This window comes from Topomyia yanbarensis, chromosome 3 (assembly GCF_030247195.1).
Source record: "Topomyia yanbarensis strain Yona2022 chromosome 3, ASM3024719v1, whole genome shotgun sequence".
In the NCBI taxonomy this organism is placed as follows: domain Eukaryota; kingdom Metazoa; phylum Arthropoda; class Insecta; order Diptera; family Culicidae; genus Topomyia; species Topomyia yanbarensis.
Genome location: NC_080672.1, coordinates 274,721,191 through 274,745,212, shown reverse-complemented (window position 1 = coordinate 274,745,212; position 24,022 = coordinate 274,721,191). Strand labels below are relative to the sequence as shown.

Here is a 24,022-nt window from a genome sequence, read left to right as displayed (position 1 = left end):
CGGAACCGAGGATGGTGGCCAATGTGGCCAAATAGACTTTGAATGGATGTTAGTGACCTAATACTACAAATCGAAGCAGTTGTGGTCATATTTTGGAAAATTTTTCACCTTTATACATTCATTGCAGAATTTATTAAAATCGACATTTTCTGTGTGTTCGTACTTATCACCCTGTAATTCCGGAACCGGAAGTCGGATCCATTAGAAATTCAATAGCAGCCTATGGGAACGTTGCACCTTTCATTTGAGACTAAGTTTGTCAAAATCGGTTCAGCCATCTCTGAGAAAAATGAGTGACATTTTTGGTCACATACACACACACATACACACACACATACATACATACACACATACATACACACACAGACATTTGCCGAACTCGACGAACTGAATCGAATGGTATATGTCACTCGGCCCTCCGGGTCTCCGTTAAAAAGTCGGTTTTCAGAGCAATTGCAATACCTTTCTATTGAGAAAGGCAAAAAGCAAAAGTAAGGAACGTAAAAAGATGGATAAAATAAAAGTAAATAGATAAACAAAAGGCAGAATCTTACAATTGTAGAAACACAAATACAATCCATAACTTGAAAAAATAGATCAATGAAATTTTAAGAAAATAAAAAAAAAATCCATGCAGGAATAAAAAAAAATGAGAAACATGGATCATATTTCAAATAAGGGTTTTGGTTGGATTTTACGCTATGCTGGATTCGAAAACATTCATAATTCTATAAAACATGAATTATTCTTTTATTTGTGTTTGTGTACTAGCATACCTTAAAATATTTTACAAGAATGCTGTAACTGATTTCTAGAAAATAGTTCAAAAATAAAATAAAATCGTTACGTTCAGGAAGCGACGTTCAAAATCTCACGCTCACTCCTTCAAAACGAAAAGATTTTGTATGCGGATTTAACTTGCTACATTAGTTAGCTAATCTTGCTAACTAGTTGATTTAGTTTGGTAGCAGAGTTAAATTTTCTCTTCGAAATCAATTTAGTAATTTAGTTGAACGTATGCTTCTTAGAATCATTGGCAGCTGCAGAATTGTGAACTAAGAGATCTTATTTTCATGCTCCATGACATATAAAATTCAAAACAAAACTATTAACACTATACGCGTCACGAAAGTGGCTTGTTGTATGAAATAAGGATTTGTGCCCTCCTGTACAAAGACTGGTTTTTACCAACAAATTTTGACCCTAGTGAGAAATTTTGGTTTTTACCAAATTTTCCTCCTTAAGGTGAAATATAGCATAGTGCTTCCGCATAGGCCTGCTAAGTCAAGACAAGTTTCGGCTTCACTGTGTCTCATCGGCATAAGCAGAACTTCTACTCGAACGGGACATCATGTTTGATCAGTCGTTCGATTGAAACACAAAGTGTGTTTTAGTTTTAAGGGATTTGCGTCAAGCGTTAATCTATTCCGACAATAAATTAGTGTCGGTTTCTGATGAGGCGAAGCCGAAACGCAACAGAGCATGAAATTCGAAAATCGCCGAAAAAAAGCTACGTCATTTGAGTATGACCCCTTTACAAAAATGTTTTTATGTATCATCTATTATCTGAATATGATTTTTTATAAATTTTGTATCAATGAACGGCAAACTAAATATATTAAATTTTAATTTTTTGGATTAATTTCGAATTCTTTTGGTAAATCAAGAATTTTTGATGACTCATTTGACAAATTGAGCTCTCAAATAGAGGTAGGGTTACCGCTTCTAGTGGTACTTTGGCCAGCAGAATTTTACTGAGCAGGGGATAGACTTCAAGAGACACATGGGTATGCGTTGAAATCAATTAGAATTTCGAATGAAAGTGATCTCAACTCGACAGAATTTTGGAGCGCTTCCATTGCTTTTTATTGTATAAAACTCTTAAAAACAAATAAATATGCACTGTTTGCTTTGTAGCTCGTAGCACTAGGAGGAAAAATATCTTATTTTCTTCACATTCACCGCAGAGTGTAATGTTTTGGTAAAGCACTCCACCTTTCTGTGCCGTTCACATTTAGTTGTATGTTTTTGCATTTGTTAACAGTTTTTTGGTTTAGGTGGATGTTGTAACTGATGTTGCTTTCTCGGATATTCACAAAGAATCCTAAAGCACCAACCACTTTCGCTGTGAAGGATAACCCGGGCGAGCTTTGCTCTGCTCCTCAGTAAACAAACACGGGGTGTGAAATCACACTTCAGTTTCTTTCTAGAATCTTTGTGAGGAACATTAATCCATTGAAGCGAAGGTTCAATGGGGTAAAGTAAACCCAAATGGCACTTTTAAAATAATATTTGTCAACGCCAAGAGAGGCCCTCCTTAACAATTAGGGCCTGCAACCCGAGGATGATGTTTATGAGGATTGGGTGCTAGGCGATTCCTGGTAAAGAAAAGGGCAACGCAAAATTGCAAAATAGTTCAATGGATTCTTCCGAGCGAATTCGGATTTACCTGAACGAAGACACAGAATTCGCCCCCAAAACCGCTGTGGCAACCCTAAGCAGGGTTTTTTCTTTCAATAATTACTTTCGATACTAATCCAGCGCTTTCGAAGATTGGAAATTCAATAAATCAAAAACATCGATTTCAAATTGGCGAAATTTGAAGACCACCTCATGACTTCTAATCAAACCATTTAATTGTTTAACCCTTACAAGTCTGATCATATTTTTGTTTCGATTATAGACATTTTAATCTTAAGGTCATGCGCTTCTTCATTCAGGTTTGGAATTTTCCTATAACAAATCTCTATTCCTATGTGCGGAGTTGGGATTCGAACCCAGGTGAGCTGCGTACATGACATTCAATGTACAAATTCCGCTATGCCCGCTCGAGTCTGATCTTGTTTCGATGCGAGAATTAGGTTGGTATAAACATAGTTGATATCAAATATGCAGTAGTTTAGAATTTTCGCTATTCTAGTTACCTCATACACAAGATATTGAATTTTTAATTATATTCTCAAATAATTTTTTGTCGAAAAAGTATTTCTCAAAATTTTAGTTTCTGTTAAAAATCCGGGCCCCCTTCAAAACTCCGGGCCCGGGGGGAAACACCCCCCCCCCTCTCGGCGGCCCTGAGTCCGTGACGACTATTTTCTAGTGAAGACGTGTTAATCAATTACTAGCTACAGTAAATTTGAGCATGTAATCTTACAGTCAGTTGATAGCAAAACACGTTGTACGTCAGTTGTGATTTATACAATATTTCCTAATTTCTCGTTTCGCTTCATAAGCGAAGAATATAAGAATTTGTAATTTGTTTATTATAGGTTTTAAACCTGGTGGTCATTCACTCGGCCGAAGAATATTTAAAATTTAATACATAATAAGAACGAAACGATACAATATTAAACGAACGAATTACGATGCGTCTCCATTAAAATTGTTTTCGATACCTACCGGTTTCGTCCATCTTTGATCATTTGCTTTGCACTGTATCAGTTCATTAATCATCATCAATCATCAAACGCCTTCACATACCAATAAAACCATAAGAATTAAATGGCCGAATCTGAAACCGGCATCTCAAACGCATATTAACTAATAAAATTTTCTTTCTCTCTCTCTCGCCTATTCAATCGTCCCACAGACAAGCAACGATGACCCGGACAAGGTGCAGCTGGACGATGAAATGGAAAAGGTGTTCAGTTCGGTCGGCACCGACAAGGAAAAGTTCGAACTAAAACGCCTAAAGGACGATGTACTGGTCGACAACTCGCCACTAAAGTACGACGATACACCGCATCGCTCCGTTGAGCAGCGACCGCTGCTGACAGCATCCAACCTACACCCGATGGACGGTTCGTCGGGTCCGGGTACTAACGTCAACGGCTCGCCGCCAACAACTTCCCCGACCAGTCCGATTTCGCTGTCCTCGAAGAGCGGCACTGCCACCAAAGCATCCTACGACACCACTCTGGCCGATAATTCGTCCAATGATTTCAGCGAAACTGTTAACGATGAACCGCTGGTAGACCACGGAACGCTGCAGGGAGAGCAATGGGTGAGTGGATCGCTACAACTTTAATGCGCAATGCGTTCTATTTCCATTGAGGGATAAGACCACCAGGATACTTTTAAAAAATTGATATTTTGATCAACTTAAATCCTTCCTCGACACGTTCAGAATAAGAAAAACAAACTGTCTCATGGTCAGAAACCATATCGAATCGGTCGTTTAAAACACTTTTTTGAGGCATCTAGCACCGACCGTAGAAAATTACTAAACATTAAACGCATTTTTCTCAAAACATTATTTCTCAAATTTGGCGAGCTGATAGTATCAACAAATCTCTGTCGATTGCTTCACCAAACATTGACATACATATATAACCTAATGGGCTACGAAGAGATATTTCGATTTCTCGTAAATAATTTAACATAATTTTTTATAAAGCTAAAATATGAATTTTCAATTAAATCCTAGCCGATATTTTTGAAAACCCCTACATGGTTTAGTAGTATATGAGATACACCTAGGAGAAACTTTTTTTTTTGATTTTTATTGACCGCATCGTAGCAACTAGACACTGAAGCGGCAATTCTTTTATAAAAAATTACGTACGTTGAAATGTAGTTGACTAAGAATTAAGATTAGAACCCCTTACCCCTTAATATAGAGCATGTCTCGGACATACATTTTTAGATTTGTACAGCATAGTGGAGAACGAAACACCATGGCTTTCCATAATTGGAGATTTATTTCCAACTTCTTTGGCGACCCACGCCACAGTCTATTACTGTTTTTCTACTGACGTATACAAAATCTAGTAATAGAATATTAATAGGTTCAGTGCGTGTAGCATTTCTGATTTTCTGAGCCAGTAGAATAAAAAAGCATGCGTGATTTTGTTAAACTAGGGCCTGCCAACCAATACGATTTTTATGGGAAAGCTTTGTCTAATCAACACTCCGAGCGATGGCAAGTAATATGGAGTGCATAAGGCTCTCATCAGGCAAAATACGGGATGTGGGGTGTTAAGGTATGTAATGAAAAAATGTGGTTTCATGACTAAAAGTCAGTATGCCTAAATTTCCTTGATTTCTGAGATTTTTCATATAAGAAAAATTCAGTTCAGCAATGTTAATAAAAGTAGGAGATTTTGCGGACAACATTCATGATATATGATGCGGTGCTACCGCCTTTGTAATAAAACAACCGTTTTATTTAAATGAATAGTATTTACATTGCGACTTGTAAAATATTGACCCATCGAACACAATCAGATAGACATCTTTAAATTGGCTAAAACGAAAAAAGGTATCCACAAGACCTTTCGCCTACTTGGAAGCAATCAAGGAAAAATCGCAACACGAACCGTGCGTTCGCCATTCACAAGAATGCTTTCACCGGTGTCCGGTCATCTGGTCGAAAGCCGTTTGGCCGAATGCCGTTTGGCTGAATGCCGTTTGGCCGAATGCCGTTTGGCTGAATGCCGTCTGGCCGAATGCCGTTTGGCCGAATGCCATTTGTCCGAAAGCCATTTGGTCGAATACAGACGTGATTAAAGGGTTACGCAAAGTAAACAATTCCCGTTCAAATTTCAATAATCGTTTTGAAATGCAGCGATACATTTTTATCTGATTTAGAAAAGAATGAAACGTGAAGATCTGATGTCAATTTGAAAAATCTGTTTTAATCCACTTAGTGATGGAATAGTGCAATTTTCAATTTTCCAAACTATGAATCCACGTTCAATATAATTGTGGAAATGTCTATTACATTCTTAGTACATTTTGCTCGTTTGGCCGAATGCCGTGTAGTCGAATGCTGTTTGGCCGAATGCCGTTTGGCTGACTGATCATGGTGCAAGAGTTAGGGGAACATGGGGAGACTTGACAAAGCGCAGAATTCTATTATTAACTATAACGTGTTCTATTAGGTTCTTAAAAAAATTCAAAAATATGTTTATACTTGTTTCGGTCCCTTAAGGTAATTTTAAAAGTTTGGAATGAAAAATCCTTTCCTTATAGCAAATACTTCGTAATTAATAAATTTGCATTAAATAATGCAATTTTTTATCAAACTTTGTGTGGACATATATACTCGACTAATAATAACTGTTAAAGTACTCATACATTATTTAATTCTTTGTGAATTAGTGAAATGATTTTACATAAATAGGAACATTGAAATAGTTATTACTAAAATTTGCACAACATTGAACGTAATACCTAGTGTTGGGGAGACTTGACCAAGTGGCAGTAAGCTGAAGAAAGATAAAGATGTTCTGATATTTACTATGTTGTGGTACCAAGGCCGCAGAGAGAAAATATGGGCCCGGGGGGTCCAACACCACTATGTATTAGGGTGGGGCATTGTTATATGTAAAAACGTAATCATACCCTAATCAACCGAGCACAGCACTTTGTTGGTTCCATTTGGGGTCCCAAACAACTGTGCAAAATTTGGGGTCGATTGGATTTGACCCGGCGTAGCGCATTGCGTTTGAAATTTGTATGGAAATTAGTATGGGAAAACCTACTTTTTTGCGTTTTCAATTTTACAGACTACAGTTCTTCCTGCAGTATACCAACAATTAGATAGAAGTGTAGTCCAGGATATGCTGAACAACTTTTCCGAAGGATGCATGGTGCTAGAATGTCTCTACAACAAGTTATAGCTGTTCAAAGTTCGATAGATCGAATTAATTGCCAAAAAATATTTTTTTTTGCCAACACTGCGGGTGTACTAATGACATTTCATATAGCATACCAAAATAGCATCATGTACTTTAGATTTATCACATTGGTATGTTTGGATGAATTATTCAAAAGCCTTAGCTCAATTTCATGGGCCTAGGTAGTTTCGCAATAGGGCGTAGTAAAAAAATGCATAAAACTGCAAAACTCAAAGTATCAAGAATAATAAAATTTGTTTCACATTAAAAAACAAGACATTTAAAGCGATATAAAAAGTAAATAAAACGTTAAGAATGCGTAAAATTAGAGGAGTATATATAAAAGATAAAAATAAAATAACCATAGAGAAATTAAAAAAAATGGACGAGCTGGAAAATTTAGAAAAACTGGAAATGTTGGAATGATGAAAAGACGAAAAAATAAAGAATTTTGAAAGTATTGAACAAAAACGGAGCAAACGGACAAAATGGAAAACAAAAAAAGCCAACATAGTATACTATAGTAACACACAAAATGGAGAAATTAACATGAAGAAAATGAATAAAAGAGAAATTAACGCGAAGAAAATGAATGGCACATTGAGCGAAATGGAAATTTTATTATTTTAGCGGACCCTGCCCTGGTGCGGCGGTTTAGAGGGTGTAGCACTGGTCTCATAAGCCAGTCGTCAAATATTCGAGTCCCTATCGGGAAGGAGTTTCAGTGGGATCGAAGCGCTAGCCACGTAATATTCTGTGAACTGAGAATCTGCTGTGAAGCCTGTTGAAGCAGAAGGATAAAAATGAATACCCAAATATCCAACCATTGGATTAAAATTTATGCAAAAAGATTATTTATCTCATTAGATTCTAAAAGAATTTTCTTCTGTTCTTGATTTATTATAAAAAATTTACAACAAATATGCATTTTTTATAAAAAGGTCGAACATTAGACTTTTTTTACTTTGGTCGATTGTAATCATAATAAATGTACAATTCTCGACAAACATACGATTACGGCTTAACAGCCAACTGTCAAAATTCTCTTTGAAAGGAAATTCCGGGCAAACCGTTATTGGCTAAACGCAGTTCATAGCAGTTAATGCAAGAGAAAACTTTTTTTCTTTTGTTTACTATAAACATCGGTGATTGGCGGGTAACAGTTTGTCTGAAATTTCATTTCAAGGGGAATTTTGACAGTTGGCTTTTAAGCCGTAATCATATGTTTGTCGAGATTTGATCTACGCATATTATACATTTTCGGAAAGGGCACATCAATACCGTTCGAACTGTTTCGATCGGATCCCATTTGAACAAGATATTGACAAATAACTAAAATAGTGCCCAAAAACACCTTTTTCAAAAAAATCTTCAAAATGCTTCTTTGAAAAAAAAATGGACTTGGTTTTCGTATTCAGCGATCCAAAATTAACTGAGGGAACACTTTTCTTCTTAGCTTATCGCGATTACCTTAAAATTGTTAAAATCTGTCACATTAGGTTCTGAAAATACGAAAAATTAGTTTTCTGTATTAAAAAATAGAGCAAAAACAAAAAAGCGGAAGCAAAAGAAAAACGTTTTTTTTTAAACTCGAACTTCTTTGAAAGAGAAATAGAGCATTATTTTCGTGTTCAGCGACCCAAAATTAAGCTAGAAAACACTTTTTCTCGTAACTTCATTTTTATTGTAAACTTCACACTTAATTTTTCCTGCCGAATCTCAGCCTTTTTGCAACTTTTGCCGAAATCTCAACAGCTGAGATCTCAGCAAATATCTTTTTTGCTAAGATCTCAGTGAAAGTGACATTTGATAGCTGAGACTCAGAAAATATTTTACCGAAAACCAGAAAACAAATATCACTTTACTGAGATATCAGTTTCCAGATTTGCTGACTACACGGCTGTTGGGAAATTGCCGAGCTGAATTGAGTGTGTAATGTAATCTTATTGAACACCAAAAGAGATATGTGAAAAACAGAGCAATTTTCATTCGGTGCCTAATAACATCACCAGTTTTTGTCGGATTTTCGTGATCTTAGGCTTTAAGTTCACGTGAGAAGTTTGCCTGTCACATAAGATTTTAAAAGATTTTTTTTGCTGATTTATTTTTTTATGAAAAATTAACCAAAAATTAGTAATTTTACCAAACACTACTTTTTTGACTTTGGTTACTCTTAACCCTAAATTGTTGATATTTTATCCTAACATGTTATACATGGATCGGGCACATCAATACCTTTCGAATAGTGAGTCGTTTATGTTAATCGGAAGATTTGTTCCTGAAATATTGACCAAAAACTGCAAAAAGTGCTCAAAAACACCTTTTTTAAAAAATCACAAAAACGGTTCTTTGAAAAAGAAAATGGATATGTTTTTCGTGCTCAGCGACCCAAAATTGACTTAGAAAACACCTTTTTTCTTAACTTCATGCAATTAACCCAAAATTTGTAAACTAGTGTTATTTAAAGAATAGTAAAAACATTAGAAAGTAAATTTGAAATAAATTCAAGCAATGAACTAAATGTAAAATGAAGAAAAGTGCGCATAGTGTCAAAAAAGACAAATCAAAAGTTTTTTAGGAAAATAAAAAAAAAATAAAAAATCAAAGTAAACGTATAGGAAAATGGACAACAGAAAAAGTACTTTCAAAATAGGTTAAACTGAAACAATGAAGAAGAACTATAACGAATTAAAAGATAAGGAAAATGTGTAAAATATTAATAAAATTATATTAAATTCACAACGGGAAAAAACTACGAAAACGGAAGGCTAAAAACTAGAAAATAAGGAAGAAAATACGGGAAAGGTAAATAATTAAACAATAAGACAAATTGGAATGAATTTAAACAAGTGAAACTGCTTGAAGAAATGCAAAAAAATGAAAAAAGGGAAATAGAGAAAGTCTATGATAAGAATAAAACAGGCAAATTTTAAAAATTGGATGAAATGACCAAAAAAGCAGGTCATTATAAGGTCAAATATGAAACAATAAGAAAAATAAAATAAAAAAAGCAGAATTTCCTTGAAAAATTGCGAATAAAATGAAATAACAGAGAAAAAGCTATAAATTAAAGTAAGTGGTAGTGATAGAAATAGAAAAAAAGCAAAAATAAAGAAAGTGAAAAGATGGATAAAATAAAAGTATAAAAATAGATAAAAAAAGGCAAAATCTTGAAGTTGTAGAAATATAAATAAAATCCACAATTTGAAAAAATATATCAATGAAATTTTAACAAAATAAAAAAAAACCCATGCAGAAATAAAAAAATGGAACAAAAATGCGAAACATGGATCAAATTTCAAATAACGGTTGTGGTTGGATTTTACGCTATCCTGGTTTCGAAAACATTCATAATCCTATAAAAACATGAATTATTCCGTTATTTGTGTTGGTGTATTAGCACACCTTAAAATATTTTACAAGTATGTTGTAACTGATTTCTAGTAAATAGTGCAAAATATAAAGAAATCGTTACGTTCAGGAAGCAACGTTCAAAATATCACGCTCCTACAAAACGATGCCGCTTTCCTGCCTGCTTCACTCTACTTCTCCTGTTAGCTGTGGCAGAGCGCAACCCTTGTCCGGCTTATCCTCCACAGCGAGAGTGGTCGATGCTTTCAGATTTTTTATCGTTATCGGGGGGGGGGGGGGGGAAGGGGGGGGGGTTGATAGTTCACACCAATATACATCATCAAAACGGTTTAGAAACGCGAAAAATTTATAGTTTAAACGGTGAATGTGAGTCAATTTTAGTAACGAGTTGCAAAAAGAATGAAAGAGTTTATACTTGTCCCATTTAAACTCAGCAGGTAAGGCTAGTTTACAGTTCGGAAAACGTGTCACCGGGTTTGGGTCCCTGTGAATTTTAAATGGAGCTCGGAATTTCAAATCCCGTGACGGGAAATGAGTCTACACAAAAATGACAGTTTTACTGAAGTGTAAACCCAACCACGGGAAACATCACGGGATTTTAAAACTCTCCACACAGAAATCCGGCCGGGAACAATTCAACACAAATTTTTTTCGACGGGAAAAATAGTATTTTTTATAAGGTTTGCAATTCGCTGCAAGTTTTACTGTTTGTATTTTTAAGAAGCAGCAGATTTTATGGTTTGACAGTTTGGAGAGATCTCGGTGGGAAATTTTCCCTGATCAAATCTCGACGCAAATCCCGCGCGAAATCCCGTGGCGGCCCATTTCCCGAACTGTAAACTAGCCTATAGGTTTGGTTTCAAAGTATACTCGTGCTTCTATAAAAACCTATCCCAGGTCAGTAAAAATCTCCGGGTAAAAACCTGACCGGAGGTGGCAACCCTATTTATAACAGATCACATGACAATCACACTCATTTTTTTATTTTGTTGCACCGTGTTATTTGTATCGTTTAAAGTTTCGGCAGTAAATGTGCGAGTGAACTAAAAACTGCCAAGGCTCGACCAAAAGCTTGGGGAACCCACAACAAAATAAATTTGTTTCGGGAGAGGAGAATGGATTATGGATCAAACTAGCTTACACTATTCACTAGTCTCTCAAAAATAGTACTCAACAAGTTTTCGCCTATACCAGTGCACATCTTCGTAGTGTACAAGTCAAAAACAATCGACTCAGATAAAACGGTTGGGTATTGAGTGATGGGTGTCAGAGATAAGCCAGCTGTTTTCGCGAAAGGCATTCTTCTAACTCTTCAAGCTTCTATATTATTTACCTAATTGTGAATGCTGTAGATTATAATCGAATGGATGTTTTCTCCAACAGCCGTAACCCTTTTAATTCTACACACCCGATGGTTACGGAGAGAGCTCGAAGATAGAATTGTTTGTAGGCCCAAGAAATAGAACATTTGATTTATCAATCCACCTCAGAAATAAATAATTAAAAATGAACACTATTTTGATATTTCCAATGTAGGATTCGAATGCTAGGCGAAACGTTCGATTTGACAGCAAAGATCGGGACACTCAATTCGAAGGATTGCAGATAGAGGACAGCAATGAGGAACGCAGGCGACGTACCGAGTAAGTGTTAAAATGTAATGCGATGATTTGCGATAGTTTATATAGGAATGGAACAAATTGATATGGTCTATTTTAAAAACCAATGACACACTTAAACGGATTTTTCGAACATTAAAATCGAGGACCCTTTCAAACAAATCTCAAAGGTCTCATTTTCACTCAAATGAAATTTGGCATGTATGTTTCATCGATTTTGAAAATCGATCAGATCAATTAGTCTCTTTGAAGAATTATCGATCGAGTAGTTGCGAGTTCATACATCTTGTTTAGACTCTTCTGATCATTGAAACTACATAGAATGAATTAAAAACAAATAATCTTGCCCCGCGCCGTATAGACGTCATCATCATCACAAGTCGAGAAAATTCTCTTTACAAGAATACCACCCAGAGTGGAGGCGCACTAGTGGTACCGAGGGGGTCAGTTCCAATGCCAGGCGTGTTTCTGTACAACCAGAGGACGCCGCTCTTCAGGTGAGATATTGCGCGATACCAAAGAAAATTTGTGTTGATCTTATTGATCGATTACAGGAGGCTGACATCGATGAGTTAACTTCTCATCGATCGGACGATCCTCGGGCGCTGCGCCGTCATAAGGTGAGCGCACAGTCTCAACAGGGTGGATCCTCGGTGGTAAACATAAACCGGAAGGAGGGAGATAAACTGCACCAGCTCATTCCGCCCAACAAGTTCAAAAAGATGTACGATCACAGTCCCCATGAAGTGTTTGTTCAGTTGGATGAGTTAACAGGTGCCGGTGAGGAGCGCGAGTGGAAAGAAACAGCCCGTTGGATCAAGTACGAGGAGGATGTTGAAGAAGGAGCCGATCGTTGGGGTCGTCCGCATGTGGCCTCGTTGTCATTCCATTCATTGCTGAATCTTCGACGTTGTCTCGAAACGGGTGTCGTGCTGATGGATTTGGATGAGAAAGACCTTCCTTCGGTTGCTTACCGGATTGTGGAACAGGTAAGTTGAAACTTCGGCGGTTATGTTCTACAGTACATACCAGAAGACTTAAAAAATGCACATTTTACTTACACAGATGGTTATAGATGAGTTGATCCATGAAGATGATAAACCCGTCATTATGCGTGCCCTACTACTACGGCATCGACACGTCAACGAACACTCCCACGGTGGTTTCCATTTTGGTCCGAAGCGGAAGTATAGCAGCTACAGCAGCCTGCAGGTGAGTGATTACGCTGACGTAAGAAACCTTCGCGGTACAATGCAAACAAGTTGATCCCTCCAATTGCACATATAAACCATCCAGTCAGTAAAATTGTCCATCATTCGATTCATACATCCACTTTGAATCAATAGACTGAAATAACATTCGATGCTCCATATCATTTTGTATTACAATTAGGAGCACTTTTGGCACTCAAGTATTAATAGTTACTGCGTTCATTTGTTCAAACAGAACTGGCTGTCAATTGCACACGGGTGGGACTGATTAGAAATAGATACCAACAGAATGTATCCATTCTCGTATCCATAAACCATTTATTCCATTATTCACCATCCGTCTCATGCGCCCTGTACATACGACATTGATCAAATAAATGGCGCTAGTTTTTATCTCTAACGACGAATTGGCACGAGATGTGTGTAGCTAGAATCGTTCAAGCAACGATTAATGGCTGGATATTCTTGATTATTATTGGGATAAGCATGTCACAACAAACGAACTTGATGTGGAAGTGTATGTGTGTATGTTTGTAAAGTAGAACAGGTGCTCTGATGATATTGAATTTCTGCGGTCAACCGGAAACAAGCTCATATTCATCCATATTTCATCGGTACGATATGGATCAATAAACGGGAGTGTTTTTTTTTTAAATAGAACCTTCAATAAACCAAGTATTAGTCACGCATTGAGCAGTTTCAGCCGCCGTACCGCGTAATCTCTTATGATCTCATTTATAAAACATAGCCCATACCCATTTTCCCTTATCAGTAATTAAACTAAGTTGACTGACGGAGACGTGCTGTTTGTAATCTTGTGTCTTCCGAGATATAAAAATAGCCGACACACCCTCCGAGAAATCGCATGCACGAATATGTACTCCGGCAATGATTATTATTTTGATGAACCATTAGGTATATTGTAGACTTGAGAACAATGTTATATTATGGATTATTTAATAAGAGTTCAAATATAAGACACATGTGAATTTGACGAAATAATGCGTAAATTCATTAATAATATAGTTATTCCAGCAGATCTTGCTGTACGATTTGCTCTAAAACAATCAATTCAATTACTGGAGAATATTGGGACGGTTGTAGTCTTTAGGTAACACAGATATCGATGAACGCTCCTTTACACGTAATGTTATAATGAGTCAAGGTCAAGTCTGAAAAACTAGAACAGTAAAGAGAAGTCATATTTTATTTGGAATTCCAATCGAACTGTCAATTATAATTATCATTATAAACGAACATGGGAGTTGTAAGTATAAAATGTATAAGTAGTATTACTGTTGACGTCTTGATATCCGACCAAAACTAAAGGACTAAATATTTTACAGGTAGAATATCAATATTCAAAAGAAATTTGATAGAAAAACAAACTATCTTGTAATAAAATCTTATCTATTACTACTTGCGGCGAGGTAGATGGACAAAATTCAGTAAGAAGACTCAAGACTTACCAAATAATGTAAACCTTTAAATTGAATTTAGTAATTATTCTGAACCATCAAAACGGCAAGCAGTTCACTGACGCTAAATAAGCAAGACATATACTGTTTTTGTTTTTGGATTCGTGTCGCTCTAGGTTCGCACTATGTCATCTGGCATTCTCTCTACTCTTCAATGAATGTTTCTATATCATGTATTGTACAATTCACAGCAAATTGTGTAGCAATTCAGCGATATCTTGATGACTTCTGTGATCGGTGGTGTTGGGTATCTAAGTGCTCGGTGATCTCTTTCACACGCAAAATAATCCCCATGCTCCAGAGGTACGCTATATTTTAAAAAAATCGGTTGAAGGAGGTTCCTGTATTCTTTTATACTCGCAATATCTCTCAGAGATCACTACCACCATGTTATGGCAAAACCGAGTAGAAATCTCGGTTTAATTTTAAGAATGGTCATAGAGTTCACTAATCCATATTGACTGCGATCGCCATAGGACATATTTTGGCTCTATTGGTGCAGATGCCGATTTATTCTCTATCTATTGATTCGAGCCTTTCGAACTGAGCTTGCAACGCTCCTTCCGGACGTGGAAGCATCTTTTCTGATTGGTTAAAGAGGAGAATGATGCAATAATTTGCCACAAACGACTTCTTCTGTTTCTTTCGAAGAAGTTAGATAAATTTTATTCATATGATTTCAGGACCATTCAAGGTTGTCTTGAAAGCGTTACCGCAAGGGCAATGTTTGGACGAAATATCCAACGAATTGAAAAATTCACTTGACTTTACTCCTCCACATGTTATTCTTATGAAATCAAATGTATCATTTTTTATGATAATTCGCATCCAAACGACGCTTTTCCGGTGAAAGAAACCAGAAAGTTTCAAATGCTCTAATTGTCGCCGAATTCATAAATCTAATTTCGGGCCATGTCATATTCGAGACAAAAATCTCGTAAACTACCAACTTCTTCAGATACCTTTCAACCAAACATGTTTAAACCTGTTTCTTCCAATTCAAAATAGAAATACAACTTCTTTGCATAAACAAGGATCTTCTGTTTTGTCACACCATCCTACAATGGTGCGTCATCTTCAGTGCAGAGGCGACGCGTCGTTCCACCGTCAACCTGTTCAATATACCATAAAGGCCCTCAAAACTCCACAGTCATCTCTAAAACTAATTCGACTCCATGGGACGTTTTTAGATCAGCTGATTATTTTTCGATTATCTATTCTGACGTTACTCGGGTGGATTCGACGTCCGACAAAATCGTCGATTCCATCCAACATCATAGGACCAATGAAAGATGTTAGTCGACGGGTTTTTTCTGTTCGCAAGAGCTGAGTAAAGCAAATTTGTTGTCAAAATCCACCGGTAAATTGTTAAATAATCGTCTAGTAGAATGCATAAAAGAGTAAAAAGTAACATATCCGAGATGCGAAAAATTTGAAAAGTTTTTGAACTGAAATTTAAGCAAAACAATCATGTATAAAAAATCATTGAACAGAGTTAAAATAATCGAAGCTCTTTTTGGACGGCTGAAAATGAACCTGATGTGACTCGTGATGAATAGAAAAAATATTCATTCAAAAATCCATGTTTTTTATTCAGTTGAATATCGTACAATAGTATGCAATTCACTTGTTATATAGGTAAATGATTTCAAATGTTAGTAAAGCATGTAAAATAATAATTATCATTGCTTACATTGTGCCACGAACTACTTTGACACGTTTGATTCGTTGCTGCACGTTCACTTTGTGCAATAATCGGAGACGAATGAAAACCTGCACTAAATGTTTGTTCGTTTGCGGTTTACGGTGCGTTCCTGAATATTGAAAATGAAAGCGACTGAATATGATCAATTTTTATTCAGTCATTGAATATTTGTAACTCTCATTGAATACTTATGAATCATAATATGATTTAACTTGAAATGTAGACTCTTATATTCTACACACCAATAAATAATCGTCGTTCTGTATAACAATGATTGAAAGATTTGTCTACCGGTTTAAAGTTATTCCTCAATTCTTTCAAATGGGATGGAAATTTGAATGTGCCTAGTGCAATTCATTGAATCCAGAAAAAATAGTTTTCTCGTAAAATATCGTAGACATGAGATATTCAACATCAACCCGTTCACTATTACAATAGAACGGGAAATCATCCGAACAACCCCTGATTTAAATTTATGTCCATTTTACACTCTCAGTAGACAAGTTATCAACATGTTAATGCAAAGAGCAAAAAATTCTTTGAAGCAAAAGTAGACGGTTCATTATTATCGTTGAACCAACGGAATACATACGCGCCTAAAACCAATATGCCCCAAGTACAGAAACATTTGTTCAGGCTACCAAAAAACAAGCGTTCGACCGACTGTTATAAACGTACGGCGACACGCGCTCAAAAAATATAAATCGCTCTCGTTTACACAAAACTCTGACGCCCATATGGATATCGCACCAATGTATTTGTTCATTATTTGACTTGAACCGGTGCAAAAGGAAATACAAAAAGTCGGCACCCATGACACTCACGCTGCTGTTCCAGCCGTCGCTCATGCAACTGCTCTATCCAGAGCATGCGGTGAGAGTACAACATGCGTGCATGTTTGAGGTTGAACCGGTCATAGGAAGACAGAATTGTTTTGAAATTTACCCGCTCTGTATGCTAGGTTGGATTATCGTTCGGATCAAATTGTTGAGCTTCAAGATTTGAAGATTGTTACTTTCATTCAAATTAATTTGCGTGCTGCTGCGGGTCGTCAGATTTTGCTTACTTGTTCAATGAACAGGTTGCACGTACCGACGCGTCGCCTCTGCTTCAGTGACAGGTAGCACAGCTAAATGAACGACACCTCCAATTTCATTTTCATACAACGTTTCCTTTGCTCCAACCGAACATAGCATAATAGAATAAAACTATTTTTGCAACAATCAATGTTTCAGTTGATGACTGCAATACTGAATTCTACCTCCTTGTTTGAAGCTTTTAAACTGGCTGGAAAGTTTATAACAAAATTGAATTTGAAGTTTAGTAATGACTTTTAATAATCATTTAAATTTATTGAATCGGAATGTCGTTCATTAAAAATTCGAAGCCAATTTTTTTGCGGGTACATAATGTGCATAGAACCGTTGAAACCGAATTTTTTTTTTTTAAATTGAATAATTACTGTAATTTTGTTATTCATTGTTTGGTTCGAATTATTGGATTTGGCGGAGAAATCGCAATAGCGGGTAATCACTAAATCAAACATCGCGTCTTGCTATCTTTTGACACCAAGGTAATCGACAGTTTGAGTATCGAAGTTGAAACCGATCTCTGTGTTGTTTTTATTACTGCAGCCTGTGTGCCTTTTCGATGCAGTGGCGAGCAAACTAATTTCTTGAAAAAAAACTTACACGAAATCGGTCGAAACTCTTTATAATCGATGATTTTAACGCTAAGCACCGATCCTGGAATAATGCTCAAAGCGATTCCAACGGTAAACAACTGTAAGGAATTTATTTTGTTTTGGCACGCTAAAGTCACATTTGTAGATAATTGATTAATTTTGATTCTGATCACCTTCCAGTAATTTTCTCACTTTTTCAAGAAGCATTTTCCAATTCCATTAGCTCAGTGTTTAATTAACACAAAGCAGGAAAGGTACAAAGCTTATATTGAGAATATTGTTAATCAAGATAATGATATACAAAATTAAAGTGACATTGATATAACAATACAAAATTTAAATAGTTGATGCTAGAAATTTATCCATACCAACAATACGAAATTTAATACCTTTATTCTTCAACTTCTGATTCGCTTGAAGATTGTTCGATACAATAGTGAAATATATCTATAATGTACCTACAAAAATAAATTAAGCATAAAATAACACTCTTGAGAAATGAAAATTTTGTGAGAAATATATATTCTAGACTTTTATGGAAACTTTCTAAGGGTCTTAAGAAACCTCAGAAACCAGTTCCAGCTTTGAAAGAAGGTGAGCACACACTTCTTACAAACGGGTAAAAAACTCGAAAACTTGCTCAGAGCAGATTGAGAGTGTCCATAATTTTAATAACAGTGTTGGGAGTCCAAATGCAAACGAAGTCTTAAAATATATGAAAATATTTCTAATCAAGAATAGTCTCTAAACGAAATTGTTGAAACAAACTATGATGAGATCAATTGTTTGTTTGTTTGTTTTATTTACGTGGGGAGTTTAGGGTTGCAGCGCAAAAAAAAATCACTTTTTCGCAGATTTGTTTTAGAAATTTGAATGAACCGAATTGGTCAAAACTTTTGTTCATTATAATGTATCATTTCAATAACATTCTGTAATTTTTCGATGCAAAACAGGGTAAAAAATATGAAAGCTCCAGGTTATGGAAAATCCTGAAATCACCTTGAGATACTTAGTCAAAATATTCAACAAATATCTTGCATTAGCATAGTTTCCTGAAGGATGGAAAAATGACGACGTAACTGGGATGATCAGCATGTCTATTTTAGGCTTTTTTGTTGCATCTCTCTGTCAGTTAGCCACTTCAGTATATCTAGCATGTTGAATTGCTTAAAAAAACTTTCAACCTTAAAACAATTCGCCTCTTTTCTGGTTTAGAAAAAGCTCTAACCCTATGTGCGAGATTGAGAATCGAACCCAAGTTGAGCTACGTACAAGACAATCGATTTTGCAACTACGCTATGCCCATCTCTTTGTAATTTTTTTTACATGCTGTTTGATAAAATAATTGAAAAACATAAAAAAATAATCTTCTTCATCTTCTTCATTGTTGTGGGTTATAAAGGGATTTTCACCTGAAACATGCATCATCGTGACAATATTGGTAGAAACTGTAAACGGCTGAGCTACTCCATAGTAAAATTCGTTTTGGTTGACTGCAGTTTTCCGACAATACAAATATGAGTACCGTTTAAAAAAATATGTGTATAACATTTAGCACCATCATTTGCACCGACACATTCGTCTCACTTTCATTCTAACTCTAGATCGCGCTCGATATTCTTCCTATTCCTCTTTCTCTTTCTGCTACTTTACTGGCTATCGCTTTCTACTCCTATGTTCCTGTTTCTTTTCTCTTTCTCTTTTCTTTATTCTGTATATCTTTTCTTTTAGCATCTCGCATTTAGAATTCACGATCGAGGCATGGAGCATTTAATTTTTTATGCCGAAAACATAACATCTAGCCAATTGGTAAATTAGAACTGTACAGTGTATACAAAAAAACGAGGCTGCCTTGTAGATAACCTAGTAGCAGTTGCCTAGTTAGAAATAGCTAGAGCTAGTGTATTGTTAGTGGAACATCCTTAGTTTGTTCAATTGGGTGTTTGGATCCGAGTCACTATGCGTGCTTGCTTTCTCTCGGTACTTGTTTCCTTTTCAATGAACCTCAATTACAACGAATTTCCGTGATGTTAAATTATATAGTTATATAATATATTGATTTATTTATGTCGCCTTTAGACGAAATACATGATAACTTTTATTTGTTCCATGTGCCATGTTACACATCCGAAATTTAATAAGCTGTAAAATTGTTTTGTAAACACTGTGTTTTAATGTTTTCTTTGTTTAGTTGATTGCTATTGCTATTCTTGTTTTTATTGCTGTTGCCTTGCTACTTTCTGTTAGTGAATTACATATCTACGTGAAACAATTTTTCTAGCTTAGTAATTGATAATAAATCAACACGTCTCAATCAGATTGTCACTTGTTCATAACAAAACACAATCAATCTCACTTCCCCTTCGCCTTTAAAGCATCGACATTGGATATGTCTTTGTTGAACCAATTAATTATACACCACATACACTAGCTCGTAATTTTAATGATAATATCCTACTTTTTTCTCAACCTCATCTCTACTGAAATATCCGAAACTTTTTCGTCATACTATATCGACCATTCGCCTTCTGCTCTTGAAAGTCGCTGGCTCCAGCTACAGAGAGTGGCAACGGTGAGGTAATAGTCGGAGTACGAAGGCTTAACTCGTTTATAAGCCCCACGCAAAGCTACACCCTTAGCCCTCCCTCGCTGAACCCTAATGGCAGCCCGGCTGAGGCTTTCAAACAGGACCATCAGCAGCACAACAGACAAAGACTTCCAAGCAATTCCAGCGGAAATCGCCGTCATTTTTTTCAACAACAACAACAACAGCAGCAGCAAGCTCGCAAAAGACGAACCGGTAGCCATGATGGTGGACAACCGACGGCCGTATCAACAGTCACCAGTGCCACCGGAATGCGACGAAACAATACAGCAATAACCCTGACAACTGTAAATGAAGCAATGATCGACAATGGGTCCCTCAGTTCAAGAGAAGCTTTATTTCCTCTCTAATACGTTAATTCCAATAATTTAGTTTGGTTTCTCTAATTGTTCCTTTTGCGTCTCGTTTTGTTGATCACTTTTTCATGAAAAGGTTGTGCTAGTCCTTCCAACGAAGCGAAAATGACCACCACTTGCACTTGGTTTCCTTCCCTCTTCGTTTGGTAGAGTCGAGTTTTTTGATAGTTATTAATAACCGTTCGAATACTTTTATGACTAGCTTGCCTGTTCCGCTAGACATGACTTGAATGTTATTGATATGTTGATGCAACAAGATCTTATTTTTGTTTTGAACATATTTTCACTACAAGATAGAATAGTCCTATATAGAATTTCATGGAAATTGTTTTGAAAAGTGCGTATTGTTAAAGCATCATTCCAATAACAAGCTTAGATTATATTTTCTATTCTTTTAATCGTGCACTTTACTGTATTCTGGATTTTGCATAATCTATCCATTTCCATTAGACATATTACAAATTGGTTTGACTGATACTTATTCTAAGAAACTAGTTTCGAGACACTTTATCGTGCCTACTAACATCAAGATAAAAATTACCGCTGAGCCACGATTGCAGGTTTTCGGTTGTACATTTGGACCTTTAAAAAGTTTGAAATTTGTTTGTGGGCTATGGTGTTGAAAACCCCACATTTAAGACTGCTTTAATTAACACATTTTTCCTGCAAAGGGTGTGCTCTAATATACATATGGGCCATTCCGCGCAAAGTGATCAATGCGCAAAATTCGCAAACGAAAAAAGCAGTTTTTTTCCACACCGTATGTCAGATCTTCATAAAAATCAATCAGCAGTACTGAAACAACATTCTACACACGCTGATTGATTTTTATGAAGATCTGACATACGGTGTGGAAAAAACTGCTTTTTTCGTTTGCGAATTTTGCGCATTCTCCGTGCAACTTTTAATCGACCTTCACGGATTTGAACCAATTCTAGAGAAATTGGTCATCTAGGGCCAATAAACAAATTTTTGTCTCAATTGAACCGCGTTTTAGGCCATGGGACCTCGTTTGGACAAATTGCCAAAACCTTTAAATTCTTTTCCCCTAAAAAATGTACAATAAGAAACTATAACTTTTATGTAATGAAATCATGAAATAAAAGGTATATAACCTTGATAAAATAAAAAAATTCCCAATTTTTCTCTTAAGAAGGTTTTTTTTTCTGTAGAAGCGCAGCATTTAGAGGGTTGAACGGTTTCGGCAAGTAGATTTCACTTCGTTGATTTTACCATATTACCAATTTTCTAAGCAAAGCGAAGTATATCCGGAGCCCATCTCACATGTTGACAAATAAACGCTGAGGGTGGAATCGGTACCTAGACATAAATATTTACAACTTTTCAACAAAGAGAAAACAGCCACACAAAAAATATAAAATTAACAATCACTGTTTTAAGCGACTTAATGAAATGTTATATTAAAGACTTTTTGAAGAAGTGTCCCGATCAAAACCCACTATGTTAACATAGTAGAATTATAACGGAAGACTTCTTAAAATAGCGTTTAAGATAAACTAGTTTTGTCTCAGAAATTTGCACGAAGGGAGCAGTGGAGAGAATAAAAAACCTATTTTAATCCACCTAGCGGTGCAATTGTGCCTTTCTCAATCATGAATCACGAGAATGTGTGCGTTGTTTATATTCATTAAAAGCTTTTAAATGCATATATTACATTTTATTATTGTACATCACATGACAACTATATACAGGAAAATAAATCATTATTCGAGTTCTAAAATTTTGAAAAAGAAAAAGCAGCCACGGTAATATTGAACTGAAAAAAGGTGCGAAATCGGCAAAGTCCCAAAAAGTCGATTTTTATAAAAAAAAATTTTTCGAGATAACATAAAATCTCGACGTTTCATGCATTTTAAAGATGTAATGTAAAATACGAATTCGATTTCTGAAATTTCATGGGGTCCCCCCTTTGAAAAAAAATTTGAGTTACGGCTCATATGGGAATTTCATGTGTGACCGGACCGTTCAGTCTATATTTCCGGAACCATACAAGCGATCCGTGCGAAATTTTACAGACATCTGTGGGGATAATAGAGCTATCATTTAGGACTAAGTTTGTGAAAATCGGCCCAACCATTTCCGAAAAACTGATATGAGTTTGCTAGTTATGAAAGATGGCCGCTTTTCCCGGGCACTTCCGGAACCGTCTATGGTGGTCAATGTAGTCAACGAAAGTTTGTTTGGCCGTCGGTGACCTAGAACTGCAAAGTTAAGTTATTTGAGAGACATTTTAGCGAAATTTTTACCTTTTTTGCTTCCATCGGAGTATCGATTTGAATCACAATTTGCTATGTGATCGCACGCCACAACCCGTAACTCCGGAACCGGAAGTCGGTTGGGGATAAAATTTAATAGCCATTTACGGGGACGCAACATCTTTCATTTGATACTAAGTTTGGTTAATTCGGTCTAGCCATCTCCGAGAAACCGATGTGACTGTTAGTCTGAATTTGGATACTTCCGCCGGGGCTTCCGGAACCGATGATGGTGGCCAATGTGACCAAAGAGACTTTGAATGGCTGTTAATGACCTAGTACTACAAATCGAAGCAGTTGTGGTCACATTTTGGAAAAATTTTCACCATTATACATTCATTGCAGAATTTCTTAAAATCGACATTTTCTGCGTGATCGTACTCATCACCCTGTAATTCCGGAACCGGAAGTCGGATCCATTAGAAATTCAATAGCAGCCTATGGGAACGTTGCACCTTTCATTTGGGACTAAGTTTGTAAAAATCGGTTCATCCATCTCTGAGAAAAGTGAGTGAGATTGTGTTCGCGTACACACACACAGACGCACATACACACACATACATACACACACACATACATACACACACACAGACATTTGCCGAACTCGACGAACTGAATCGAATGGTATATGTCACTCGGCCCTCCGGGCCTCCGTTAAAAAGTCGGTTTTCAGAGCAATTGCAATACCTTTCTATTGAGAAAGGCAAAACACCTCTAAATGAGCGGATATATTAACATCGCCGAAGAGACATTTTCATTCAAACTCGGTTTAAGGGTTACACCACTGTATACGAAAAAAGAAGCATATTTCTAGAGACAATAAAGAGGTGCATCGAGATCTTGTCAAATGGTATTTATAGCACTGGTTGTGATCTGGTATTCATATCCCTGCTATCTCATATTGTGTGATGTGCATTGGCATCGCATCCAATGCTGAAAGGCTTGTTTATGCTTCTGCAGTACTTTATGAGGGCATCGATTTCAGAAGGTGGTGCTGTATCCGCATCAACAGGGAAGTAGGCAGATGCGATCATAATCTCCTGCTTTCCTCTAGCCGTCGGTGCCTCCACTGTTATTGTATATATATGGAGTAGGT

At 36.3% G+C, this 24,022-nt stretch overlaps 1 protein-coding gene across 5 annotated transcripts in view; it reads left to right on the top strand.

Moving 5' to 3' along the window:
* The window catches only part of LOC131690253 (anion exchange protein 3), a 198,635-nt gene that overhangs the window by 150,889 nt on the left and 23,724 nt on the right, over positions 1–24,022 (top strand). For 4 of the 5 annotated variants that reach the window (XM_058975852.1, XM_058975853.1, XM_058975854.1 and 1 more), the window contains 6 exons: positions 3,590–4,003; positions 11,529–11,635; positions 11,973–12,108; positions 12,166–12,600; positions 12,677–12,823; positions 20,231–20,581. In XM_058975852.1, the coding sequence (XP_058831835.1) occupies positions 3,590–4,003; positions 11,529–11,635; positions 11,973–12,108; positions 12,166–12,600; positions 12,677–12,823; positions 20,231–20,581 (1,590 nt within the window). The remainder of the gene's footprint in view (positions 1–3,589; positions 4,004–11,528; positions 11,636–11,972; positions 12,109–12,165; positions 12,601–12,676; positions 12,824–20,230; positions 20,582–24,022) is intronic. The other variant, XM_058975856.1, reaches the window with a different exon arrangement.